Consider the following 22,526-nt stretch of genomic DNA (forward strand, 5'->3'; position numbering starts at 1 on the left):
CAAGCCCCACGTGCATGGTACTCCAAGATTGATGCCTTTCTGATCAGCAAGGGGCTTCATAGTAGTCCAACTGAAAGTACCCTCTACATCAAGAAGGATGGGGGGGATATTTTGGTCATCATTCTTTATGTAGATGACATGGTACTCACAGGGTCACATGAAGAAAAAATTGCAGATTTCAAAGCTGACTTGAAAGCTACATTTGACATGGCATGTTACGTTTTTATTTGGGGATCCAATTTATACAAGAGAGACGTGGCATTATTATGTCTCAATCCAAGTATGTGCAAAAGCTCTTGGATCAGTTCAACATACAAGATTGCAAGTCTACAGCCCTCCCATGGAGCCAGGGCTGAAGCTTACTATGTATGATGCAAGTGAATCAGTAGATGCCACACTCTACTACCAGGTTGTTGGATGCCTCATTTATTTGTGCAATACACGGCCCGATATTCAGTTTGTACAACCCAAAGACAACACATTGGCAAGCAGTAAAACACATCTTCCGTTACTGGCAAGGCACAAAGTCTTATGGCTTGATGTTTCCTAGGGGGGGTGACTTGCAAATGCACGCTTACAGTGACTCAGATTGGGCTGGAGATTATGACACTGGGCAGTCCACAAGTGATAGTTGTTCTTTTGGGACATGCTTGCATTTCTTGGCTAAGTAAGAAACAATCTATTGTGGCTACTTTCTCATGTGAAGCTGAGTACAAGGCAGCTTTCACAGCAACAGTTGAGTGTGTGTGGCTATGCCGCTTATTTGTTGATCTCCACCTATCATTGGAGGGTCCTTCTCCAATTCTCAGTACTAGTCAAAGTGCTATAGTAGTTGCAATGAATCATGTGTTTCATGCTCACACGAAGCACATTGAGGTTGATAATGAGGTTCATTATCACTATGTCAGAGAGAAGTTGCATGCAGGGGAGATCAGTATGATCTATGTCTCCACACATGACAATGTTGCAGACATCTTCACCAAAGCACTTCCACATGAGAAGTTTGAGGCATTTCGCAATGCCCTAAACTTGTCTTCTTTTGGTGATTGATCTTTTCCTTGTACATTATCACATTGGCACTGCAGGAGGTGTTGCAATTATCACCATAATTCATGGCATTGACCAATGTATAGTCAATAAGTGAGTTAGGGCACTTTTCCCTCATTGGAGTTTTTCTCCCCTAACCATAGTTAGGATCCCTAACTACGGTTAGTGGATAGGTTTAGGACTTGTCACTTAGACAAAACCTTCACCTCTTGTAGGTTTTCTTATCTCTTCTATTCCACAAGTTTGTGGCTTGCTCTACACCTCTCCTTTTGCTTTCAGCCCGCTTACGTATGAGGTGAGATCTTCTCTCGGCACTCATCATCAAATCATGGATTCTGGCTCATCTTTCCATTTGGGGGGTCTGTTGTAGAACGAGTCGCGGGGAAAGATCTTGCAACAGCAGCTTGGACCATTGGTACAAAAGTGTATGAGGCATGGGCGAGGTCTACAGCATATCTAAGGGGGTTGGGCAGCTCACGAGATAAAATGCTCATATACACCATATCCAAGGGGGACCATGTCACGTGGCAATGTACATACGCCGTACTTCCGTACGTATCTGCATCGTCATACAGTAGACATACTGTGACTCTGTACTTTTTCGTACACCGTACTGTGTGGTACCTATGAGCTTATGCGGAATCTTAAGCATAAGCTCATGCTCATGCATGAGCATAAGCATAAGCTCATGCTTATGCCCTTTGATTTGGGTTGGAAATTTGCAGATATTTGCTGTCATTTTTGGACAGCCAGTTCTTTGCAGTGATAGCCTTGAGGCTTTTGGGTTTTTAGGTCTCTTTTAGGGTATCACATTTGCTATGGCTGGGAACAATCAAGATCTATTTGGCGTTCTTCATCAAGATGATAAGTTGGATGGCACCAACTATCTGATGTGGTCTTATCTCATGAAACATTCTTGTTGCAAAGCATTTGTGGAATATTGTTTCTGGGGTTGATCTGAGGCCAGCCAATGCTACAGTGGTTGCCTCTACTGCTGGTCCCTCTGCAGGGGGTAACTCCTCCTGATGCCTCGTCTTCTAGCACTCCTGCTGCTACTCTTCTAACTCAGGAACAGTGAAGATGGGATGCAAGAGATGCAAATGCACATTCATGTATTGCTTTATCATGCAAGAGAATCATTATTCCACACATCCGGTCTTGCAGGACAGCAAAGGATGCTTGGGACAATTGGCTTGTCTTTATCATATTCGCAATGAGGCACGTGTTGCATATTTGAGAAGGCAATTACAAGAAGTCAGTATGAATGAAGGTGACTCTATGAATGCATACCTGACAAAGGTCAAGGACCTCATGGAACAACTTGCCAACATTGATGAGGTGGTGCCAAATTCACAGCTTGTCAGTACCACACTGAATGGACTGCCAGATACATATCAAGGGTTTGCTACAACCCTTCGATTAGTGGCCATGGGTAATCCAGACCACTATTCTTTTGATCAGCTAGTTACTTTGCTTTTGCAGGAAGAGCAAAGTCGTGCTAATAGACATGCCATTATTCCTAATCATGCATTTGCTTCACAGCAGACAGGAAGAGGCAAGGTCTCCAAGCCTATGGGCAAGCCTAAATCTGCGCATAACAGCTGCAATTCCTCCCATGCATCTAAAAATACAGCAGATAAGTCAAAGAAGAAAAGATGCAACTATTGTCGTAAGCCTGGACATGACATTTCAGAATGCAGGAAGCGCATTGCTTCGGAGAAAAAGAAAGCGGGATTGACAGTTAATGCCTCACATGTTTTTGGATCCCATGAGCCAGCAGAGGCTTCACATGCACATGCTCTTCAAGATGATTGCGCATGGGCTGTCCATTGCTCATTTCATCCCTCCAAAGCTGATGCACTCTTTACTGCTAATGATGCTCAGTCTTGGTATTTTGATAGTGGTGCTTCCAAGCACGTCATATCTTGCAGACAGTTATTTCATTCTTTAGCTGATGCACCTCGAGGGGGGACTGTCACATGTGCTAATAATGCTTCCTATGCTGTAGAAGGAATTGGAGATGTGCAGCTCACATCCATTTCAAGCCATCCTGTCACTTTGACAAATGTTCTTTTTGTGCCTGGAATTGAAGTCAACTTGATTTCAATTTCAGAAATTGCCACCTCACGTTTCAGAGTGATTTTTGATGGCTACATATGCCTAGTTTATGATCTTCATGATGACAATGCAATCAGGATATCTCAGAGGCACTCAGGATTTAGCCCTCTTCTATGGTGATCAGGGTTCACTTACCATGCATGCTTACGCAGATAGTGACTGGGCAGGATGTTCCGACACCAGAGTGTCACATACCAGCAATTGTTTTTTGCTTGGCAATTCATGTATCTCTTGGCTTAGCAAGAAGCAACCAAGAGTTGCCACATCTAGCTGTGAGGCTGAGTACAGGGCAGCTTTCACTGCTACAGTAGAGTGTGTTTGGCTTCGACAGTTACTTACAGATCTTGGTATTCGCCAGACATCCTCCACTATTGTGTACACTGACAGCCAGAGTGCTTTGGCCATTGCGCGTAACCCAGTGTTTGATGCGCGTGCCAAGCATATTGAAGTTCACTATCATTATGTTCGGGAGCGGTTGTCAGTTGGAGACATAGAGTTGTCCTATCTTCCCACAGAGGACAACATAGCAGATATGTTTGCAAAGGCACTTCCTCGTCCCAAGTTCGAAGTCTTTTGGCAGGCTTTACACTTGGTTCCCTTTGTTACATGATCTGACATTCCTTGTACATTCATAGGTGGCTATATCCTTTTGGATGAACATGTGCCACCATGACCAGAAAATACTAGGTATTCTGAGACGTTTCCAGAATACTTCAGCCCATCCCATGGAGGGGGGTTTGTAGGCCATCTTCTGGTGGTTCTAGTGATGCCCTATAGGCCATGGCATGTGTCTTGTAGGCATAAATATATGCACTTATAGTTTTAGTGCCTTTTAGGCCACATAGGACACTAAGTCCTATGTGACACCTAGGACACTTAGTCCTAGGTCTAGGTACAAGTACTTTATACTCTTTCTTTTCTTAACAACTCTTGTTGACGTGATGGCAAACTCTATCGACTCTTTGCACCTTGCTCTCTCTCTATCATCTAACGATCCTACAGTTGTGAGAGAGAGAGAGAGAGAGAGAGAGAGAGAGAGAGAGAGAGATTCTTGAAAGTCTTCGAAAGGCCAAAGGGTCTATGAGATTGAAAAAAACCTGATACAATGAGCTGAAAGGGTGGAGCCTCTAATCGGGCATCATCACCTACAATGAATACGACATAATCAATTCACATCAGATTAAATACATGAGCAATCTGGTCTCGTGGCTCAGGGGGGGTCTGCAATGAATGAGGCTGTGACAATGGTTTGTGTGAGTGGTCCATTGTGGTCTCTTGGCAAATGCCCTATGTCTGACAAGAACCATTGTAATCCCCTTCGGCTGTGCCCCTGATCGAGTGTACATGGAGGGAGGATTTCAAAGTATGATCTGTGCCTCAACTTGCTGTCGAGTCTATCGTGTCCCTAGCTCTAGATCTTGGCCTCGCTGACTACCGTGGTCTGATGAGAGAGAGGGGGGGGTGATATTCCTCGTAAAGAAAATCGGATACAAGGTGAAAATCGGATACGAGGGCTCTATGAGACTAAAGAAAATTGGATACAAGGGGTCGAGCCACTAGGGTAAGCTTCCACACTCGAGACTAATATCTAAGGCCATAGAAAAATGAGAGAGAGCAGGTATCGAGATAGATTGCAATGTCTCTACAGAGGATGCATGTAGCAAATCATATCGGGTCATGGAAGGTCACTACAGAGGAGCGAGTCAGTCATGTGTCCACCTATGTGTGAACTTCTCTATACAGTCTAGGGGACCGTGGCAATTGGGCAATGGAGGATATCGGAAATAATTTCCATGGACAATGGCTTTGGTGAGGTTGTCATTTAGGGATGAAATCATAATAGGGAGCTGCTGGTGGTCGGCTTGGATAGTCTACCCATGACCTACATTCATGCCTTGTATGCAGCTCGTTGCCACTTTCAATCCCATTGTCTATCTTTCCGGAGTCAGAGATAAGGCGGGATAGCTCCGGTCTTCATGTGTGTCTCAACATGTTGGTGGGTCTATTGTGTCATACTCTCCAGGTCTCGGCTGTGTCTCTCTTCCATGATTGCTGGTTTGTGTCATCCTAGTAGAAGAAATCAGTGATGATCCTCTGGCTAGGCTCCATCAAGACCTCTTGATCTCATCTCCGCACTTCAAGTAGTCAATCTTCATGTCATTGGGTCTCGTGTAGGAAAGTCACCACACATCTCTAATTCGGGTGGACCTAAAAAGCTAAGAGTGATCCATCCTTGAATTGGAAATGGTGTCATTCTCGGATCTCACAGTACACGGTTTATCCAAAGGCAAAGTGCTCCTTTAACTCAACCTCTTGCAAGGCCATCCCTCACGGTGAATGCCTCTAGTGTGTCCTAACTAAATACGCAGGTGGTGCAAGGATGCTTGAAACTGACCCATTGAGATCCTCAGGTCAGTCGAAGCTGAAAGCTTGTGGGGCGCTAACCAGGTCCTATATGTGTGGAGCTGCAGGAGATCCTCCTATATGACCTGGTTTTGCTCATGATAGATGAGAAGGACTGATGGAGCCTACCAGTCTCCCTCTGCCACTAGTGCCATAGACTAGATAACACAATTTAATGTGAATTTTGCTGCTTACAAGTGAGCGATTTTATTTCTGTCAGAAATGAAGCATGTAGTCTGTTGATGTTTGCTGATCCATGTTATTCTATGCTTCTGTGTGTTAACTATGAGAACTTTTTTTTATTATTATTATTTATATCAGAACTGAATTTGCAGCTACCTACAATGCTGATATTGCCAGAATTTGTTGCAGTAATACTGTGTAAAAAAGCACTTTAACTTGTGAGCTGCAGGTTCTAGGACAAATATGTGAGGTGATTGTGGAATCATTAAGAGATCGGGTTGTTTTGGGACTTCTTCACGCATCTCTGGTATGTTCTTTTGTGTACTTTCGTGATTTTTGTCGTTCTTTGTTTAAGTATCCACTTAATTTAAAGGAAGTATGCAAGCTACGGGAACATTTTTTATCATTGTGATTATGACCGAGAATGTTGGGCTCTCACAAAATTGTTGCTTTCTCTAGAAGGTTTTGAAGAAAACATGTAAGATCAATGGATCTCTTGGATTCATAGCTATTAGGCCCCAAAAAATGACTCACCCAACTTTTTCTTTTATAGGACGGCATGGTGCGCGTTTTGTTAGATGGAGGCCCTAGTCGATTTTTTTCACAAGCTGATGCAGGCATGCTAGAGGATGATATGAAGATCTTGAAGGTAAGTCCAGATTTTCAGCTTGTGGTAAGAAGGCGATCTCTTGAAAGATATTGTATAATAAAGCTACACTATCCTGATGTTTCATAGGACGAGAATTCTATTTTATGAAGTATTACTACTGAAAAATAGTGTGCTCATGTGAGGAGAACTATATTTCATCATATGTGATTTTGGTTCAATTTTCAGGAGTTTTTCATGGCGGATGGAGAGGGCCTTACAAGAGGAGTTGTGGAAAATACAGCAGTCCCTGCTCAACAAATCATAAAACTGTACACTTTAGATGTAGGTTCCTGAAGGCGACCCATATATTCATAAGAAAAGTCGCAACAGTTTGTAATCTGGATTCTGCTGCTCTTTTTCTTTTCTTTGAGATGTTGAACCATTAATCGTGTGTGGTTAGACATTTCAACAAGGGTGTACGGAGTGAAATGCTCGTTCAACAAAGTGAGTTGTTGAAACTTATGGAAACGTGTTTCTGCAGACTCATCTTGTCATTGAGAGTTTGAAGCGTGCTAGTGAGCAAATGGTAAGTGGAGCCAGTACACAAAGGGGGACAAAGACGGCCAATGATGCAGACACACTTCTCCGTGTGCTTTGCCATAAATTGGACAGTGAAGCTTCCAGTTTTCTCAAAAAACAATACAAGCTTCCAAAGTCTTCTTCATAAGCATTATTTTGTAGAGTATATGATCCAGATTGTGATTCTTTACAAGCTGAGAGACACTCTATTTAAGGCTCTGTGATAATCCAGCTCATCACTCTTGTGAGCTGATGGAGTGTCCTCCATCTTGCAGGATTGTAACCCACTTCCTCCATGTCAATATACATGTATAAATTTTGATCCTTCAGCGGCCTTGTACATGTACTCAATAATAATCAGTGTGCCATGAAAATCTCATTGCTGGCTGTATAACAATCGTTCATGGGAAGGCATGTCACAGTTTTTAGCAAGGACATTATTATATTGCAGTTACGATTAAATTCTTTGATTTTTAAGAGGACAGGTTTGTACTTCCAATGATTACTCAACCCATCTTAATCTCCTCGTGTGTTGGATGCTGATGGTACATCTTGAATTTATATTTTATCTTTTGAGTTGTTACTTCTATAGGAGGGTGACATTCTAACTTTGTAAACAATTTTCTTTAATAAAGATCCTCCTCTTTGTAAGAAGCAATGGTTGAGATCTTTGGTTTTAGGATTACTAATGCAACAATCCTCTTTGTAAGAGGCAATGGTTGCAATCCTTGGTTTTAGGGTTTACCTGTGCAACTCTCTATCTCTCTCTCTCTCTCTCTCGCTCTCTCTCCCCACCCCCCTTTCAGTGTAGTAACGATTGAGAGAGAGAGAGAGTGTGTGTGTGTGCAGTACAGGACGAGTCGAAGATGATAGTCACGTAAACTTAGATAGATGGATAAGGTTCCTAAACACAAGTACAAAGTACTTGTATCTAGGCCTAGGACTAAGTGTCCTAGGTGTCACATAGGACTAAGTGTCCTATGTGGCATAGAAGGCACTAACACAATAAGTGCCTACACTTATGCCTACAAGGCACATACCATGGTCTATAGGGCATCACTAGAACCACCAAAGGATGGCCTATAAACCCCCCTCCATGGGATGGGCTGAAGTATTCTGGAAACGTCTCAGAATACCTGGTATTTTTTGGTCATGGTGGCACATGTTCATCCAAAAGGATATAGCCACCTATGAATGTACAAGGAATGTCAGATCATGTAACAAAGGGAATCAAGTGTAAAGCCTGTCGGAAGACTTCGAACTTGGGACGAGGAAGTGCCTTTGTAAACATATCTGCGATGTTGTCCTCTATGGGAAGATAGAACAACTCTATGTCGCCTGCTGACAACCGCTCCCGAACATAATGATAGTGAACTTCAATATGCTTGGTACGTGCATGAAACACTGGGTTACGCGCAATGGCCAAAGCACTCTAGCTGTCAGTGTAGACAATAGTGCAGGATGTCTGGCAAATACCAAGATCTGTAAGTAACTGTCGAAGCCAAACACACTCTACTGTAGCGGTGAAGGTTGCCCTGTACTCAGCCTCACAACTAGACATGGCAACTGTTGGTTGCTTCTTGCTGAGCCAAGAAATACATGAATTGCCAAGCAAAAAACAATTGCCAGTATGTGACACTCTGGTGTCGGAACATCCTGCCCAGTCACTATTCGTGTAAGCATGCATGGTAAGTGAACCCTGATCACCATAGAAGAGGGCTAAATCCTGAGTGCCTCTGAGATATCTGAAGACTCTCTTCATTGCCTGCCAATGCTGTGAATTGGGCATGTGCATGAATCTGCTGAGCTGAGATACTACATACTGCAAGTTAGGTCTGGTGTGACATAAATTTATAAGGCATCCAACAGCCTGCTGATAAAGAGTGATATCACATGGTGGGCTCCCATCATGAGCTGAGAATTTGAAGCCAGGGTCCACTGGAGTAGAGATTGGCTTGCAATCCTCAAATTGAAAACGATCAAGGAGCTGTCCAATATACTTGGACTGAGACATCATGATACCCCCCTCAACATGAGCAAACTGAATGCCCAAATAATAATGGAGCTGTCCCATGTCTGACATGTCAAAAATCTGCTGCAAGTCAGCCTTGAAAGCTGCAATTTGCTGAGTATCTGGACCCGTGAGAAGCATATCATCCACATATAAAATCAGCACTAAAAAATCAAATCCACTCCCACGGAAATAAAGAGTGGGTTCTGTGGGACTATTCTGAAAACCAAGGGATAGTAAGTGTGCATGAATTTTGGCATACCATGCCCTGGGTGCCTGCTTCAAACCATAAAGGGCTTTTCTAAGCTGACATACCTTATTTTCAGAATTAACAACCTCAAAACCAGGAGGTTGAGTGACATAGACTTCTTCTTGCAGATCCCCATGAAGAAAGGCAGTCTTGATGTCAAGTTGGTGCACTTGCCAATGATGATGGGCGGCAATGGCAATGACACATCGAATGGTAGTAATTCTGGATGTGGGAGCAAATGTCTCCTCACAGTCAATGCCTTGTTGTTGGGCATATCCTTTTGCAACAAGACGGGCTTTGTATCGATCTATGCTGCCATCAGATTTTCTTTTTAATTTGTAGATCCAACGCGTTCCAATGGCATTCTTGCCAGGTGGAAGATCTACTAATTCCCAAGTGTCATTTTTGGCAATAGATTGTAACTCAGCTTTCATTGCATCCATCCACTCTTTGCTGTCAAAAGCATCTTTATGGCACAAAGGCTCTTCATTGCAAGCTGTAGCAAGGAGTGCAAACTCAAGAAAGTGACCATGTTGTCTATTCCCTGATCTTGTCCGGGCAGCAAAAGGCTGATCTTGTTTGCTGTCCCTCAATGTATCAAGAAGCCATCTGGGAACTTGCCTTTGTTGTCTATTAACAGCTCTTTCTTCAATGACTGCATCATGAGTAATGGGATCATTTTGTGCCGGAAGAGAAGCCTGCAAATCAGCACGAGGTTGAGGCTGATTATTGTTTTGTGGAGGGCCTGCAGGAGGCGCATGTTGCTGCTCAAAATCCTCTTCTGATGATGGTAGAGGTAACCAAGATTCAAGGGCATCAAACATGTCAATATCTGGCTTTGCTTTGCAGTCCACAAGAGGAGAAGCTGAATGTTCAGCAAAGATCACATCTCTACTGACAATAATCTTCCCAGTATTTGGTTGATATAACCGATACCCTCTGCTCTCCTGGTTGTAACCAATGAATATGCATTTGATTGCCTTGTCATCAAGCTTATGTCTCAGCTGAGATGGTACATGAACATACGCAAGAGACCCAAAAACTTTCATGTGTGAAAGTGAAGGCTTCCTGCCTTTCCATGCTTCATAAGGTGTCATAGTCTGTAATGCCCGTGTAGGTGGTCTATTCAGCACATAGTTGGCACACATTACTGCATCAAGCCAAAATTTATTGGGCAAAGACTTGGCCTAGAGCATGCATCTGGCCATCTCCATTGTGGACCTGTTTTTCCTTTCGGAAACAGGATTCTGCTGAGGAGTGTAAGGAGTAGTGCATGAGTGAATAATGCCCTGTGAGGAAAGAAATGCATCAAACTCCTTTGACATATACTCACCCCCCCTATCTGTGTTGAGGGTGACAAGCTTGCAGCCTGATTCATTCTCAACCATATTCAGCCATCTCTGAAAGCATAAGAAAACTTCAGATTTGGCCTTTAAAGGATATACCCAGCAATATCTTGTGAAATCATCAATGAGAGTCATGAAATACTTGTATCCTCCAATGGCATTTGTCCTCATTGGGCCACAGACATCACTATGTACGAGCTGCAATTTCCTTTGTGAGAGTTTTGGACAATTCTTTTGAAAAGGAAATCGATGCATCTTACCCAAAAGACAACCCTCACACACATGTTTAGAAATTGTGTGAGTCTGAGGTACATCATTAGCCATCTGGTGTGAATGCAGCTTTGCAAGAGCTCTATAATTGAGATGGCCCATTCTCTCATGCCATAGATGAGTTTCAGCAAGCTGTGAATCTGAAATAGCCAATGCTTCAGTATAAAGTGCAGCTGCATGATGATCAAGGTGATAAAGTCCTTTTCGCAAAGTGCCAGTGAGAACTATGGCATTGTCATCACGAAGATCATATACTAAGCATCTGTAGCCATCAAAAATTACTCTGAAACCTGAAGTAGCAATTGCTGAAATTGAGATCAAGTTGACTTCAATTCCAGGCACAAAAAGAACATTTGTCAGAGTGACAAGATGACTGGAAATGGATGTGAGCTGCACATCTCCAACTCCTTTTACAGCATGTGAAGCATTGTTGGCACATGTAACAGTCCCCCCTCGAGGTGCATCAGCTAAAGAATGAAACAACTGTCTGCAAGATGTGACATGCTTGGAAGCACCACTATCAAAGTACCAGGACTGAGCATCATTAGAAGTAAAAAGTGCATCAGCTTTGGAGGGATCAAATGAGCAATGGACAGCCCATGCCCAATCATCGTGAAGAGCATGTGCATGTGAAGCATCTGCTGGCTCATGGGATTCAATGGCATGTGAGGCATTAGCTGTCAATCCTGCTTTCTTTTTCTCCGAAGCAATGTGCTTCCTGCATTCTGAAATGTCATGTCCAGGCTTGCGACAATAGTTGCATCTTTTCTTCTTTCCCTTATCTGCTGTATTTTTAGATGCATGAGAGGAATTGCAGCTGCTATGCGTAGAAGAATTGCAGCTGCTGTGTGCAGATTTTGGCCTGCCCATAGGCTTGGGAGCCTTGCCTCTTCCTGTTTGCTGTGAAGCAAATGCATGATCAGGAATAATGGCTTGTCTGTTAGCTCTACTTTGCTCTTCCTGCAAAAGCAAAGTAACAAGCTGATCAAAAGAATAGTGGTCTGGATTACCCATGGCCACTAATCGAAGGGTTGTAGCAAACCCTTGATATGTATCTGGTAGTCCATTCAATGTAGTACTGACAAGCTGTGAATTTGGCACCACTTCATCAATGTTGGCAAGCTGTTCCATGAGGTCTTTGACCTTTGTCAAATATGCATCCATTGACTCACCTTCATTCATATTCACTCCCTGTAATTGCCTTCTCAAATATGCAACACGAGCTTCATTGCGAATCTGATATAGAGAAGCCAATTTATCCCAAGCATCCTTTGCTGTCCTGCAAGAACGGATGTGTGGAATAATGATTCTCTTGCATGATAAAGCAATGCATGAATGTGCATTTGCATCTCTTGCATCCCATCTAGACTGTTCTTGAGTTGGAAGAGCAACAGCAGGAGTGCTAGAGGAAGAGGCATCAGGAGAAGTACCACCTGCAGAAGGTGCAGCAGTAGAAATAATAACTGAAGGATTGGTTGGCCTCAGATCAGCCCCAGAAACAATATTCCACAAATGCTTTGCAACAAGAATATGTTTCATGAGATAAGACCACATCGGATAGTTGGTGCCATCCAACTTATCATCTTCACGAAGGACTCCAAATAAATCTTGATTGTTCCTAGCCATAGCAAATGTGATAACTTGTAAAAGACCTGAAAACCCAAAAGCCTCAAGGCTATCACTGCAATAAGCTGGCTGTCCAAAAATGACAGCAAATATCTGCAAATTTCTGACCCAAATCAAAGGGCAAATGCAGATCTGACCCAAATGTGACTGTGACAGGCAATGTTCACTGCAAAAACAGCAAATTTGGCAAAAGCCCCAAATTTATTGAGGGCAAATAAGCCAAAAAGAGGGCAAATTCAGAAAAGCCCCAAATCTTGTTGAAATTTCGCAAATGTGACCCAAAGTTTGCAAATCTGACACAATGTCTCGCAAATATAACTGAATGTCCTGCAATCTGACCCAATGTACTGCAATCTAAACAAGAAATTGCAGAACAAATCCCAAAACTCCAATTTCTTCCAAGAAATTGCAATTAAAAGAGGTGAAAGGAAATGAAAACCCCAAATTTTCCAATGTCCTGCAATAGCCCCAAATTTTTTTTTTTTTCAATGTCCTGCAAAAGCCCCAAATCTGCAAATGTCTGTAGATGACTGCAATGAGACCAAGGACCTGTTTCCAGCCAATGCTAAAAAAGGTACTGTACGGAATACCCAGATGAAGCTGTACGGAATACCACTAAAGGTACGTAGTACGGGAAGCTGGTACGAACTGCTGACGACTGAAGGTACGGTGAAAGTACCTTGTACTCCTACGCAAGTACAATCGTACGGCGTAGCCCCAAATCTGCAAATGTCTTGTACTCCTACGTAGGTACAATCGTACGACGTATGTACCTTGTACGGCGAAGGTACGAAATGGCGTACGCTACAGAAGTACTATGAATGCACCGTACGTACGGCGAACTGCAGGTACGGGTGTATGGCGGATGTACGACACAAAGTACGGAGTACAGTACGGCGCCGACGGGTGTACGGCGTCCTTCAACGCAGATGTACGGCGACGATGCAGATCTGCTAACGTAAGGAATGCACGACGCATGAACTGTACGGAAGGTACGACTGTTGTACGGAATGTACGAACTGTACGACGCCTGCTGTACGGAAGGTACGAACTGTACGACGCCTGCTTGTCGACCAGCAAGGCAGAAAAAACTCCAATGAGCAATGGAGGCTCGAGGCTGAGGAGATCTGGAAGGCTAGAGCAAAACCTGCTCTGATACCACTGTATTGAGAGAGAGAGAGAGAGTGTGTGTGTGCAGTACAGGATGAGTCGAAGATGATAGTCACGTAAACTTAGATAGATGGATAAGGTTCCTAAACACAAGTACAAAGTACTTGTATCTAGGCCTAGGACTAAGTGTCCTAGGTGTCACATAGGACTAAGTGTCCTATGTGGCATAGAAGGCACTAACACAATAAGTGCCTACACTTATGCCTACAAGGCACATACCGTGGCCTATAGGGCATCACTAGAACCACCAAAGGATGGCCTACATTCAGCCCTCACCCCCCAGCCTCCTGCTCCCCTTCCAGGCCTCTCCACGTCCCTATAGCTGCTGCTAAGCTGTTGCGAGACAGCTAGCCTCACCACACCCTTGTAGCTGCTACCACGCCATCACAAGTTGTCTCACAGGACAGCTAGTAGCCTTCTGTTGCTGCCGTGCAGCCCTTTGTTGCTGCCGTGCAGCCCTTTGTTGCTGCTACGCCTCCAAGCAGGCTGTCATGGGACAACCTAAGTGCTCCGTCTAGGTTTCACATGGCCCATTGCCTGTTTTGTTGGTTGTGACACCCCCAAGGGTGTCCAGTGGTTGCAGCGCCTCTTCTAGGTATCACAAGGAGCTGTTCCAGCTCATTGCACTTGTGCACCAGGCCACATTGGCCTTGAGTTTCATCTACACTTGGGAGCCCTCTTCAGTCTTTAAGCAATGGAAGGGTTGTGTGCCTTTCCCCTCCATTGATGATACGGACATGTATCCTATCCATATTCAATAGTGCATGTCCATACGATGTGATTGGGGCTTGTCTATGAACAAAGACTCGTATCATCCCTGTGTTGTCCAGATCACCATCTAGTAGCAAGACAGCATCGTTTTGAAAGTCCAAAAGCGGTACCTGACGTGTGTCTGTGATCGCGTTAAAGCCTTGAATGAGGACTTCTTCATGGCTCTAGAAGTCTATAATGTCCGGATGAAGGGTTGCATATGGTGATGTATATCTAGCAAAGCAGGATGTCTCATGTGAAAAATAGCATACGACAATGACAAGGTTGATTGTTTGTGGGTCGAACAAATGTATGTCAGTCCTCTCTACTGAGATCATGGGATGATCTGTAAAGTATTGCTACCCTCGTATTCTGCTTGTATCCCTCGTTGTGTCTTTGCATGTTATCTCCCAAGTGTATCCGCTAACCATCGATAATGGGTGCTTTGGACTCTAATGTGTCTAGAAGACTATGTCTCGTCTTGTGTAACACAGGACTCCAAGAAGTTCCCTGGCTCTGACCATAAAGTACCATTTTAGTTCCATTGAGTAGACTCCACCTCCCTATATAAAAGGGAAGTGAGTGCTTGGTGAGAGCTAGTGAGGAGTCGCTCATTTTTCCTCCTTGCGAGCCATGTCCCGTAACCATCAATAATGGGTGCTTTGGACTCTAATATGTCTAGAAGACTATGTCTCGTGTTGTGTAACACAAGACTCCAAGAAGTTACCTGGCTTTGACCATGAAGTACCATTTTAGTTCCATTGAGTAGACTCCACCTCCCTATATAAAAGGGAAGTGAGTGCTTGGTGAGAGCTAGTAAGGAGTCGTCCGTTTTTCCTCCTTGCAAGCCATGTCCCACTAACCATTGATAATGGGTGCTTTGGACTCTAATGTGTCTAGAAGACTATGTCTCATCATGTGGAACACAAGACTCCAAGAAGTTCCCTGGCTTTGACCATAAAGTACCATTTTAGTTCCATTGAGTAGACTCCCACCTCCCTATATAGAAGGAAAGTGAGTGCTTAGCGAGAGCTAGTGAGGAGTCGCCCATTTTTTCTCCTTGCGAGCCATGTCTTGTTGTTGTATCAAAATGTCTCTCTCCTCAACCTGTAGGGGTGTCGGGTTCTCATCCATAAAAGTCGATGGATAGTCTCGAAAGATCGATCTACATCATATTGTTGCCATTGAGCATAAGCGAAGTTTATGACAAAGGGTGGCTCTCGATTGACGTCTCTTCCCACATGCTAGGTTGCCTCCTTCACATACTTTGGGATCCCTAGGGTGATAGCCACGAAGATGATCGCATCGTCCATCGATGTGGCAATTATACAAGGAATCCCATTAACTCTAATATTGAGAGCCTCATTGGTCCTCTGTTGTTGCTCCAAGAGAGTGGCTGAGATGGTTGCCTTTGTAGGTTTTCATTTCACCACTTCCACGCATCTAGATGTCTTCGCGCAATCGTCGATTGCATGGTGGATATCTAGGCCTCTACTAGTAGTCTCAATTGATGGTGCTCTTGCGGTTTCACTTGTTTCCCACATGGGGAAGGCTCCTGTGTAGTTGACTACATGATGGGACCCCTTGCCTTCACATTGTATCATTGACTTCTCTATTTCACCGTCGCCTCCAAGGGTAGGCCACACCTACCTCTTTTTTAGCATCTCTATCCCTCTCACGACATTGAGCATGCATGCCTACGATGACATACACTTTGATCGTAATCTCTCACCTAAGTATTCCACACGTCTATACACACTGCTCACAAATCACTACTACAGGACCGTGCCACTTTGATTATCGTTTACTTCATGAGGTCGCCCTTCACGCCTTGTTCGAAAGTCGTCCAAGAGCTTGTTGAGCAGCTGGTGGTGGCATTTCGGATTGCCTGTGAGCCCTTGAGCTTGTTTAGGAGAAGGGTTGTGGAGTCGCCTGCCTAGCGTTGGAAGGAGACTGTCGATGGAGATCATCGACGATGTCGTGTGTTGTCAGCTTATGGAGCCGTGGAGTGGCCATAGATCCCCTTGCAGGTGAGGCTTGCTCATCATTGGAGGTGAGGCGTTGGATGGAGAGCTATAGGGAAGCTCTTTTGCAAATGCAGCTGCTGCAAATGGCTCGTGAGCAAGAGAGTATTTGAAGTTTGAGGCACTTGTAAGGGTTGATGGAGCCGTGGACACTAGAGGTGCCCTTGAGAGGATGGCGCGAAACAGGCTATGGGTGAGCAAGGTCGTAGACATTGCAGTTCTATGTGGAGTGCTTGCAGGAGTCGCTTGTATGGCAAAGCAGTAAGGAGCCAGTCATCAGAGGCTGTAGTTATCACCCTACATGGTAAAGCTTCGTGGTCAAATCAATGCATTTGAGGCATGTTGCCTATCTTTCTGGTGCTTATGTCCATGTTGGACACCCAGATAGGCAGTATTTTCCGTGATTCGCTTGGCTCGGGGGTATGGTTAGGCACCTTAAGCCACAGTAGGCCGGCATTGACACTCACCAGTTTAGGAGTGCTCTCTGCAAGAGGCCCTTGATCAGATGCTTAAAAGTTCACACATGCTTTGACAATGGTACATGCCTGATTGAGATGCATTGAGTGTTCGTTTGATACATGGTTATTTGCCTATTTTGGATACATACGGTGGTACGGTGATGTACTGAGATCCTGTCAAATTGGCATTGTCTGGAGCTGTTTCAGGGCTGATTTGTTACCGTATTTGGGGTTTATTTTATGGCATTGTGTTTGCCGTTGGTCAGGACATTACAGTAGGCATATGTCGAGGCTGTTTTTGGGGCTGTTTTGTTGGAGCAGATGAGTGCTGTAAAGGGCAGCAAGCATACAAGGAAGCTACTGTTGCTGTTTTTATGACAAAAGAGTCATTTTCAGGAGTGAATATCTCTTTCCTCGTGCAGAATTGCTGCAGGAGCTACAGCCTCTACAAAACAACAAAAAGTTGCAGTCTACTGTCTATTTGTGACCAATGTGCAGGAAGCTGTTTTCAGGTGAGTATATCTGAGAATCCACAAGGATTTGGCTCTTGAGGTCAACTGACAAGTTATAGATCTTTCTACAAGCTACAACTTTGTTGTTTACAGATTTGGCATCCGGTCTTTCAGTGAAAAGATATCGCTATTCCAAAATAGGGACAGCGTGTTATCTTGCCCAAAGTGGCTGTGAGGTATTGTTGTAGGAATCTCTCTTGCACAACAGTGAATTGGAAACTCAAAATAAATTACAGAAAGTGATTGGGATCTCACTTCAGTCCAAGGGCATTATTGGCATTTTGGCAAGTCACTTTGGCACATTTGGCAAGTGGTGAATGCTTGATTTTGATGCCAAAGTGTTGCGCACTTGAGGTGCCGCACTGATGTTTATGGATAGTTGATATGGGCTCCTATTGCCATTGCTCATTTGGTTCAATGCATTGCTTACTTAGATTGCCAGTCATTGGCAGGTTACTGGGCTGCCTATATTCCTGTTTATGCCTCTTTATGGCTGAGTGCTTTTGAGCATTGGATCAGCCAGTTTATTTGGAGACCTGATTGGTCTGGACAACACTATATTTTTTGGTCATTTGGGTTGCCTATTGCACTATACTGCTCTTTGGTTGTGAGCTATTATGCCACGGATATGGCATCTACAGCTGCCCTCTTTGATATTGAGAGGTTGGATTGATCAAACTTTCAGTATTGGAAAGAGCAGATTTATGATGTGTTAGTGCAGAAGAGGCAGCATAAGCCCATTCAATGCAAAGGTGTCAAGCCTAATAGCATTAAACAGAGTGATTGGGATGACATGGATGAGCAAGCATGCTCTATCATTCAGTCATCACTCTCAAAGTTAGTCTACTTGCAGGTACAAGATGGTGTACAGGGTGTAGACTGCCATGCATATGAGTTCTATACTCGTATATGCCGGATGTATGACCATAATAGTGTTAACGTTACAACATGATGGGTTGAAATGCCCTGATGGGTTGAAATGCCCTGATGGGCTAAAATACAGCCTTGATATGCACTCCAGAGGTAGATTAATTAGTAGAAACAGGTCATGTTCAAGGGGAAATTCCAAGAGCAAGTCTAGCTCTCGAACTTGTGTTAGATGTTTCTATTATGGAAAGTATGGCCACATGAAAAAATACTGTTGGAAATGGCTAAGAAAATGCAAGAAGAAGAGCAAGGTTAAGAATGACGAGAAGAAGGAGAAGCAGCATGTTAAGCTTCAAGGCGTGGATGCCTGGGTTTCCACTGATAGTAGCAGTGATGAAGGCATTCTTTTGTCTATGTCTGACACCTCCTTCTTGGCCACTGATGTATCCATTCTCGGTGATTGGATGTTAGATCCATGTGCTTCATGTCATATGATGCCTCATAGATCATGGTTCAGTGCATATCATGAATGCATTGTGGATAGTAGTTTAATGGGTATTGATCATTCTATGGATGTCTATGGTTATGGGGATATCCACCTTGTCATGCCTAGTGGCTCTATTCTTGTTCTGCAGAGGGTTAGACATATACCAGTATTGAACAGTTGGTTGAGGCAGGTTATCGTGTCTCTTTGGGTGATCATGCATGGAAGATTGCTAGAGGCAATCTGGTTATGGCTAGGGGACCACGGGTTGGATTCTCTTGTGCATTGCATGTATCAGGTGTCTAGGATCAGATGCTTATGATTAGTAAGCAGCCATCAGTTAGTTTATGGTATGCTAGACTTGGACATATGTTTGCTGCAGGTATGGAAGCCCTTACAACATTGAGATACATTCTTGTTATGGATGTCTCTCAAATTTTATGTCATGATTGTCATGATGGTCAGCAGTCAGGATCCTCTTTTGTGAGGAAGACAGTTAGTGAGAGGTATGTTGAACCATTGCAGTTGGTTCATAGTGCAGTTTGTGGACCTATGCCTACCGTTTCACTGGGTGGCGCCTTTTACTTTGTGACATTTTTTTATGCTGCTACAAAGTACATATGGGTATATTCGATTCATTAGAAGCATGATGTATATGATACATTTCAGCGCTTCTTGGGTAATGCTGAAAATCAATCAAGAAAGAAGCTATTGAGCTTGATGACTGATGGTGATGCAAAGTTTACATCTCCTAGATTTTTGCATCTATGTGATACACTTGGTATCAAAAGGGTGTTGACCACTCCTCATCTTTCTGCTCACGATGCCTTGGCAGAAGGCATAAATCGGATTCTATTGGATAGGATTGGTAGCATGCTACGATATGCAGGTCTTACTGAATGCTATTGGGCTGAGGCTTGTAAGACAGTTGCATGCTTGCTTAACAGGTCACCTAGGAGATCTCTAGATGGTAGAGTGCCATTTGACTTCTTGACAAGCAGGGCACCATGTTATGAGCATTTACGTGTGTTTGGTTGCAAGGCTTATGCTCATGGTTCCCGATCAAGGAGGTGTATCTTCCTTGGATACAGTGAGTCCAGTAGGGACTACAGGTTATGGGATTCTTCAGCTAGAGAGTTGATATGCAACCATCATGTCTATTTTAGAGAGGATGTTATGTTTAGACAGCCTAGGACTATGGATAACAGGAGAGTGGTGTTCCAGGAGGGTGTAAGTGCACTGATACCTTTGAATTCTTTGCAGGGGCAGCCCATATCCCAAGGAGTGGGAGGTTTTTCCCACGGTGAGCAGGTTATAAAGTTGGGACAGCCACGATTACTTTCCCAAGATGCGGAGTGCCTCTTGTAGATGAGGATGAGGCTATGCATGGTGAGGAGGATGTTAGAATTATTATTATAATTCAACAGTGACCAATGTAATGTAATAAGTAGGTTAGGGGCACCTTTCCCTCATTTAGAGGTTTTTTTTCCTAACCACAGTTAGTTCACTAACTAAGTGAAGGATAAGGTTTTGTCACTTAGACAAAACCCATCCCACTTCCTGTATTAGTCACTTCTTCTATTGCAAGCACTACGTTCAGCTCTCTTGCTTCCTGCTCTCTCACTCTCTCGTTTCTAACATTTGGTATCAGAGGATATGCTTCTCTCCCCGAACTTCTGCCATTGTCCGTGTGTAAGAGTGCTCTTAGATCGTGAGCTCTTGCTTTCTGGACTAGGTCCCACAAGCTTCACCTCAAGCGTGAGAAGCTACCTACCTGCGAATCATTCCGTACAGCCATAGTTGGCTATTCCGTACAGCTCGTTGGCTGTTTCGTACAGCTCTCGTTGGATGTTTCGTACAGCTCTCGTACCAACTTCTGTACCAGTGCAATCGTTCGTACACCTAGCGTCGCTTTAGTCATATTGTTTGTCGTCATACATAATGTACAGGTCTTGAGCCACTCGTCCGTACAACAGGTGCCACATTCTTTCCGTACAGCAGAAGTTACCCGTTCGTACACATATGCTCAAGCAATCGTACATTTCGAACCTGCCATCAGTACAACACCTGCGATGACTGTCCGTACAGTCCTGCGTCAGCCAGCCATACGTCCGTACACCACCACCAGGATGTGCCTTCGTACAACAGCAACAGCAATCGTACACCCGTACAACAAGAGCCATACATCCGTACAACAGCAGCCCGTACAATTGTACAGACTGTCAGTAGTGTCGTTGCTGTCCGTACAGGATAGATCTGTTTTTGTTGATTCCTGCAGTTCTGTTCTAGCAGTTTTTGTTTCGGAGCAGATTTTCTTTGTCAGGCATTTGTGCAGTGAGCCATTGTTTGGCTGTGGATTCAAGCAGGTGCATTTTGGGATTGAGGGTGTGCTCAATTGCGCACATGGGCCGTAGAATTTGGTTCTTTTTTCATATAAATTGCAAATTGGGGCTTTCAGTCAATTTGCCCCTTTGTGAGTTGAAATTCCTTGCAAAAATTTGGGGCTTTTTGCTTTACACAGCAATTTCTTGCATTTTTGGGGCTTTTAGGCAATTTGCCCTCTTTTGGATGCAATTTTCATGAAGAAGTTGGGGCTTTTAGCATTCTGGTGCAATTTGGCGCAGCGTACAAGCATTTTGGGACTGTTGCAGGTAATTTTGGACTCATTTTGAGTGACATTGCAGACATTGGCAAATTTTGCAGTGTTTTTTGGAATTTTTGAGAGCATTTGCAAGACAAATTGAAGTGCATTTTGAGCCTTTGATAGTCTGTGACAATATTTGTCACTGAGGGCAGATTTTCTTTGGCAGATTTTATTTGTGCATCTTACATCCCACGAAGGGATTTTACTTGGTTAGTTTGCTGTATTTGCTGTATTTCTGAGTTATCTGGCAAAAATGGCACAGAACAACTCAAATGAGGTGTTTGGTGTTCTCACATAGGAGGATAAGTTGGATGGCACCAACTACTCCTTGTGGAGTTTCATGGTTCGCAATATCTTAGTTGGCAGAAATCTTTGGGATTATGTCAATGGAGATGAAGAAAGACCAGATACAACACTTATACCTGTCAGTCCTACAGCTGGAGGTAGGGGTAGAGGTACAAATACAGCACAGGTGATTGGAGCAGCCGCTCCAGGAGCTCCCACAGCAGAGCAGAAAAGATGGGACTCTAGACATGCACAAGCTCTTTCAGTAATTTCTCTTTCTGTCAAGAGGTTCATTATACCTCATATTCGGTCATGCAAGACATCTATGGCAGCTTGGGTAATACTGGAGAGTATGTTTGCAACAAGAAACAATGCCAGAGTTTCCTTTCTGAAGTGAGAACTTTCCCATACACATATGGAGGAGGGAGATTCCATGAATTCTCACCTCATGAAGCTTCAGGATCTCAGGGAACAATTGCTGTGAACATTGATGAAGTCATTCCGGATTCAGAGATGATCTCCTCCACTTTGAACTCTCTTCCTGAGTTCTATCTTGGTTTCCACATCTCACTAAATTTGTCATTGAGGGGGAGCAGCAATCCTCTCTCCTTTCACGAGTTGGTAGGACTTCTGTTGCAGGAGGAACAAACACGCACAAATATGGCAATGGGCTGGCGAGCATGCTATGCTCTCTAAGTTCAAGCCCAAGGGTAAAGGGCAGCATAAGCCACATGCCCATCAGCCCACACATCAACATAAAGCTGATTCTGGACAACCTTCTTATAAGGCACAGGCTGATACAAACAAGCAGAAAAAGAAGGGCATCTGTCATTACTACAAGAAGCTAGGTCACTATATTAGAGAGTGCAAGAAGCGCATAGCCAAAGAAAAGAAATGGGATTCCGGTATG

General features: G+C 43.9%; 1 protein-coding gene across 4 annotated transcripts in view; it reads left to right on the forward strand.

Moving 5' to 3' along the window:
* Nucleotides 1-7,424, forward strand: part of LOC147884317 (plant/protein (DUF810)) — a 219,391-nt gene extending 211,967 nt beyond the window's left edge. For 3 of the 4 annotated variants that reach the window (XM_087398323.1, XM_087398321.1, XM_087398322.1), the window contains exons 23-26: nucleotides 5,981-6,058; nucleotides 6,305-6,400; nucleotides 6,587-6,682; nucleotides 6,882-7,424. In XM_087398323.1, the coding sequence (XP_087254449.1) occupies nucleotides 5,981-6,058; nucleotides 6,305-6,400; nucleotides 6,587-6,682; nucleotides 6,882-7,067 (456 nt within the window). In that variant the 3' untranslated portion in view covers nucleotides 7,068-7,424. The remainder of the gene's footprint in view (nucleotides 1-5,980; nucleotides 6,059-6,304; nucleotides 6,401-6,586; nucleotides 6,683-6,881) is intronic. The other variant, XR_015543641.1, reaches the window with a different exon arrangement.
* Nucleotides 7,425-22,526: the final 15,102 nt, after the last annotated feature.

This window comes from Dipteris shenzhenensis, chromosome 27 (genome assembly GCF_047967505.1).
Source record: "Dipteris shenzhenensis isolate YYH24624 ecotype China chromosome 27, Dip_SZ_1.0, whole genome shotgun sequence".
Classification (NCBI taxonomy): Eukaryota; Viridiplantae; Streptophyta; class Polypodiopsida; order Gleicheniales; family Dipteridaceae; genus Dipteris; species Dipteris shenzhenensis.